Here is a 6119-nt window from a genome sequence, read left to right as displayed (position 1 = left end):
TCTTCCAATTGTGTCTTTGCTTATATATGCTGTGTTTGTGAAACCTACCTCTCCACTCACCTGATGAAGGGGCAGCGCTCCGAAAGCTCGCGATTCCAAATAAATCTGTTTGACTTTAAACCAATGTTATGAGACTTCTTACTGTGCCCACCCCAGTCCAACGCCGGCATCTCCACATCATGGATTCAGAGAGCCACAGCATCAGAATTTGCAATGAGACAAAGAATATGAGTTATCCCCCCCCCACTTCCCCTTCCCCCCCGCACTAGCTCAGGAGAATAAAAGTAATTTGTAAATTGATGAAAGACAAATATCGGGTGAAATTTAATGCGGAGAAATGTGAGGTGATATAATTTGTGAGGAAGAATAATGAAACAACATGTGAACTAAATGGCAAACTTTTAAAAAGGAGTAGGAAGACTTGCTGGGTTCAGATAAAGGGTGAATAAGTTAAAAAGCTGGTAAAAGATTTAATGGAATCCTAAATTGTATAAGGGCATACTATATCGAAAAGAAAGAGTTAATGCCAAACTAATACCAATTATTGGATGGATCACAATTAGAACATCAGGATTAATTTGTACTCCCAATTGTGAATATATCTCAGAGAGAATACCTGGGTAGAAATCATGGGATTGCAGACAAATGTTTGCCATGCACTCATTTTAACTGTCAGAAAATCACAGTCTGCAAATCAAGAATTTCCAACACTGCACTCCCTTCGAGTGTAACTGTCCAATGGAAGCAGGAATTGGCCCTATTGTTCCACTTTTTGATGCCTTAATTCAGACAGACTATGCAGAGTAGATTAGCCATAAAATCCCTGCAATGTATAAGGCAGCCATTCAGCCCATCTAGCCTGCACTCTCCGAAAGAGCCCTAACCCTGTAACCCCGCACATTTACCAAGGCTAATCCCCCTAACCTACACAACTTTGGACACTAAGGGGCAATTTAGCATGGTCAATCCACCTAACCTACACATCTTGCAGACTGTGGGAGGAAACCGGAGCACCCAGAGGAAGCCCACGCAGACACGAGGAGAACATGCAAACTCCACCCAAGGCTGGAATTGAATCAGGTCCCTGGCGCTGTGAGGCAGCAGTGCTAACCACTGCACCACCGTGCCACTTAGATTGTCAAAGATGAAATGTGATATCAGACACTTCAATTATGAGGGGAGACCAGAGAAGTTGTATTGTTTTCACTAGGTCAGAGAAGGTTAAGAGGAAATCTGACAGAAGTGTTCAAATAATGAGGGGTTTTGATAAAATAAAAAAGGAAAAGTTATTCCATTAGTTGATCAGCTGGTAACTAGAGGGAACAAATTTAAGATCAAACTTGAGAGGTTGGGAGAATTATTTCTTATGCAACGAGTTACTAGGTCATTGAATTGAAGCAGAATTCATAATAATTACTTTTGAAATCCAAACAGATCAACTTTGGAAACAGAAATACTTAAAAGTTAACACAGGCACAATGAAGTGAATGGTTGTATCTCTATGGTAAAATGATTAAAGGAATGGATACAGTCTGGTTAGATAGGTTATTAGAAATGTATAATGATGAAAGAATTAATCATGACTATAAATTCATTGGTGAAAATTAATTTGGATGCCAGGAGATATTAATTTTCACCAAGCCATTAACATCTGGAACAGACTGCTTGGACATGTAAGTTTGGAGAATCCTTGTAATGTGAACTTGAAAAATTCCGGTGAAAAGAGAATAGTTCCAGTTACAGAGATAAATTGCTCATTAGTTGTTGATTGTGATGAATCATGTTAACTGAGGAGCATTGTTTTATGTAGGAAGTCAGAGACAAATTTCTCAACGCGTTTTCTGAATCACTCAGAGATCTTTAGCTAAGGTATCTTGTGATGCAATGATTTACATAATTCCTTATTACGTTTTCTAAAAACAACCTAGAGTTTCATGTACATTTTATTATTTTGAGGTGGGGTGGATATTGTCACAAGGCAAATATTACAGTTAAATCAGAGAATCTGGTGAACTGGTGCGGCAACAATAATCTCTCCCTCAATGTCAACAAAACGAAGGAGAATGTTATCGACTTCAAGAAACGTAAAGGAGAACATGCCCCTGTCTACATCAATGGGGACAAAGTAGAAAGGGTTGAGAGCTTCAAATTTTTAGGTGTCCAGATCACCAACAACCTGTCCTGATCCTCCCATGCCGACACTACACTTAAGAAAGTCCACCAACGCCTCCACTTTCTCAGGAGACTAAGGAAATTTGGCATGTCAGTTACGACTCACGCCAACTTTTACAGATGCACCACAGAAAGCATTCTTTCTGGTTGTATCACAGCTTGGTATGGCTCCTGCTCTGCCCAAGACCGTAAGGAACTATTGGAGCACCCGGAGGAAACCCACGCAGACAAACTCTGCATAGTGACCCTAGCCGGGAATTGAACCCAAGTCGCTAGCACTGTGAGGTAGCAGTGCTAACCATTGTGCCACCGTGCCACCCCTGTCTTTTGGAGACATTTGTTAACTTATCCCAGGAGGAAGAATCCTGAGTCTGCAGAGTAGCTGAAGAGGCTGTGCTGTTTCCTTATTGTTTGTGGTTTCTGCTAGAGAGTGAAATTGTCGGCTTCTGTCGGGGTGACTGATGTTTCTTGTTGCTGGACAGCACTGATCCGCAGCTTGCATTTTAACCCATTTTCTTTGTGTGTGTCCGGGACGGGAAAATTGGCACATCTTGCGCCCACAGTCCATTTATCTTTCATCTCAGGTCATGTTGTTAAAACCCAGGCCAAAAACTTCAAGTTCTGTAAAGTTAGCCTAGATTCTAAATTTTACATTTGATTTTGGCATGGGTAAGCATAAAAAAGTTATTTATTAGTCACAAGTAAGGCTTACATTAACACTGCAATGAAGTTACTGTGAAATTCCCCTAGTCGCCACAGTCTGACACCCGTTCGGGTCAATGCACCTAACTAGCATGTCTTTCAGAATGTGGGAGGAAACCGGAGCACCCGGATAGGACCCACGCAGACAAGGGGAGAACGTGCAAACTCCACACAGTGACCCAAGCCAGGAATTGAATCCGGGTCCCTGGAGCTGTGAAGCAACAGTGCTAACCACTGTGCCACAGCGCTACCCCACCGATGTTTCAAAGATGTTTCACTCCAGGTATGATTCAAGTGGCTCACTAGGTAGATTAAGCAAACTTTATTTAAGAACACAGTTAGAATATAACAAAAAGAATTAGCATAACTTTTACGAATTACAAGACTTAAACATGACACAGTATATTTCCTAACAGTTAGCTATCTCTGCTGTTCCAATTTAAAGCAATACCCCATAGATATTCTTCAGAATTAGCACAAAAACAAGTAGGCTCACGTGATGCTAGATTTTCAGCTTTTTACCACTCTGGACAAAAGTCCAGGCAGCAATTTTCAGAGAAGGATATAACCTCAAAACAGCAAAATCTCAGAGAAGCAACCCCAGCATCTGGCAGTTCCCAGTCTTTAGAGCCCAGAGACAGAAAAGGATACCTCTCCCTCTGCAGCTTCCAAAGCAGCAACTCTCATACAGCAGACTCTCCAAAAAAAGAGGCTTATCTCCTGGCAGATTCCAGTCTCCAACTTCAGAGAGGGGACAAGAGAGAGACTTCTCTCTCTTAACTCAAAAGCAGCATCTAAGTTTCAATATTCTGTGAAAAGGCCCAACTTCTCCGTCACATGACAAAATCTACCAATCATCCCAATGAAGCCCCACTCTGCAAAATCCTGGGGAAAACAGAACAGCATTAGTTCAGATTAAAACCAAAATTCTAGCCATTAGAAACAATTAGGTTGCTACAACAACAATACAGCATGCCGGTAGATACTACGGCTCCAAGTGCATAAAAAAACTGCTATAACAGATCCTGCACAAGAACATGGCTCAAATACAGTTCATAAATACAGAGTATTGTCACAATTTTACACATTCTTAGATATAAATCGACAGGAGATGGCTCTTTAGATGACTGCCGAGATGTAGAAATCAGTCTTTTGTCTCCACAATCACAGGAGATTAAAGTTCAGTCTTTTGCATCTTTCATATCTTCCTTTCAAGTGACCCTGTTTGAAGTAGGCCATGACACTTTTTATCAGCCATTTTTTGATCAGTCTTCACTTGTGATTCTTTTTAAAAACACTGGTCTTTCTTAACAAACAAGTTCAATATGCCCGTAGGTAGTTGGTAGCAGTAGTCTGGTGTCATGACAGGAGCAAGGTGCTTCTGGACCAGCACTTTCTGTTTGTATTTAAGGTTTCCAGCATCCACAGCTCTTTGCTTTTAACTTAAAGAAACAAAAGGCGTGCCTATCTCTTAGGACTGACTGACAGAGCAGATGCGCAGCTGGCTGAAAGAAAAACGAAAGGAAAAACATTGATGACTGTATTGGTGCCATGACATGCTCTTGCCCCGAATTGGAAAACTTCATCAACTTTACTTCCAATTTCCAGCCTTCTCTCAGTTTCACCTAGTCCATCTCCGACTCTTCCTTTCCCTTCCTTCACTGCTGTCTCAATTTCTGCTGATATGCTATCAACTCTTAATCATTACAGGCCCACTTACTCCGACAGCTACCTCAACTACATTTCCCCACGCCTTGTAAGGAATTCATTCCATCCTCACAGTTCCTCTGCCTTTGTCTCATCTATTCTGATGATGCAACCTTGATACAACACTGCTTCTGAGATGCCTTCCTTTTTCCTCAACCAAGGATCCCCCCACCACCATGGATGACAGGGTCCTCAACTGTTCCCTCTGCATTTCCTGCAACTCTACTTGCACCCCTTTTCCTCCCACCCCAAGAACCACAAAAGGGCTCCCCTTTCATTTTACACCCCACCGGCCCATGTATTCGACAGATCATGTCTGCCACCTTCAGCGTGATTCCATCATCAAACACATCTTCTCCTCCCCTTCGCTTTCAGCATTCCAAAGGAACTATTCTCTCCACTCCTCAATCACCCCAACACCTTCCCACACCCTTGCCTTACAAACTCGGGGGATCTAACAGTTGTGCTTTCCCCTTCTTTCAGCCCCCCAAACACTCCTTACAGGTGAAGCATTGAATTATGTGCACTTGTTTCAATCTGGTCTACTGTATTCGCTGCTCATAACGTGGTCTCCTCTAGCCTGGGGAGGACACATGCAGAATTGGTGACCGCTTTACAGAGCGCCTCCGTTCAGTCCACAAGCATGACTCTGAGCTCCCAATGTTTTGTAGGCAAAACACAAGGAGTAATAAGATGAGTAATCAGTTTAAAATGAATGTTGCTGCAGATTTGTTTAAAGTTGAGCAGGCGCATTGCCTGTCTGAATCTTCAATACGATGGGATGTTTCCACACGCAGCGAGTGAATCCGGCAAAGGGGGGGGACTCTCAGCCAATCAGGCCGGAGCTTTCAGCGTCCCGCAACCATAGCAACCGCGCGATGCGGAGTTCTGTCCAATCACAGCACAGGACGGAGCGAGGTGGGGGAATCGCCGGCCGGACCAATCAGGATGGGCCTTGTTGGCCCCGCGTCTCCAATAGCGGCGGCGGTTAGGGCGGTGCGGACAGTTTGAAACGGTTCAGGCAGAACGGCTGCGGGAGCGATGGTAAGGCGGACCGGCCCGCGGGCCAGGCCGGAGGCTCCCACCCACCCACCGGTCTGCGGGCCAGGCCAGGGGCTCCGGCCCACCCACCGACAGACTGGCCTGCGGGCCAGGCCGGGGGCTCCGACCCACCGGTCTGCGGGCCAGGCCGGGGGCTCCGACCCACCGGTCTGCGGGCCAGGCCGGGGGCTCCGGCCCACCCACCGACAGACTGGCCTGCGGGCCAGGCCGGGGGCTCCGACCCACCGGTCTGCGGGCCAGGCCGGGGGCTCCGGCCAGCGCAAAGTTAAGGGACATTCTGAGAATCTGCCCGACCATATGCCGTGTAGGGATAGTCTAGCGATAATACCACTCGGCCTTCTTGCTAGGACTAAGCCACCGTTTAGGTTCTGCTGCCTAAAAGGTGTAGGGGCTTGTGTTTTCCTCATGTAGCTGTTGTTTGCCATGATGTGGAGATGCCGGCGTTGGACTGGGGTAAACACAGTAAGAGGTTTAAC

At 45.1% G+C, this 6119-nt stretch overlaps 1 protein-coding gene across 3 annotated transcripts in view; it reads left to right on the top strand.

Moving 5' to 3' along the window:
• The first annotated feature begins 5567 nt into the window (after positions 1 to 5567).
• Positions 5568 to 6119, top strand: part of poc5 (POC5 centriolar protein homolog (Chlamydomonas)) — a 76891-nt gene continuing 76339 nt past the window's right edge. For 2 of the 3 annotated variants that reach the window (XM_078214938.1, XM_078214937.1), the window contains exon 1: positions 5568 to 5625. In XM_078214938.1, coding sequence (XP_078071064.1) covers positions 5623 to 5625 — 3 coding nt within the window. In that variant the 5' untranslated portion in view covers positions 5568 to 5622. The remainder of the gene's footprint in view (positions 5626 to 6119) is intronic. The other variant, XM_078214939.1, reaches the window with a different exon arrangement.

The sequence above is a fragment of the Mustelus asterias genome, chromosome 6, assembly GCF_964213995.1.
Source record: "Mustelus asterias chromosome 6, sMusAst1.hap1.1, whole genome shotgun sequence".
NCBI lineage: Eukaryota > Metazoa > Chordata > Chondrichthyes > Carcharhiniformes > Triakidae > Mustelus > Mustelus asterias.
Note: the sequence above shows the minus strand (reverse complement) of the source record. Positions and strands in the feature narration are given on the sequence as shown.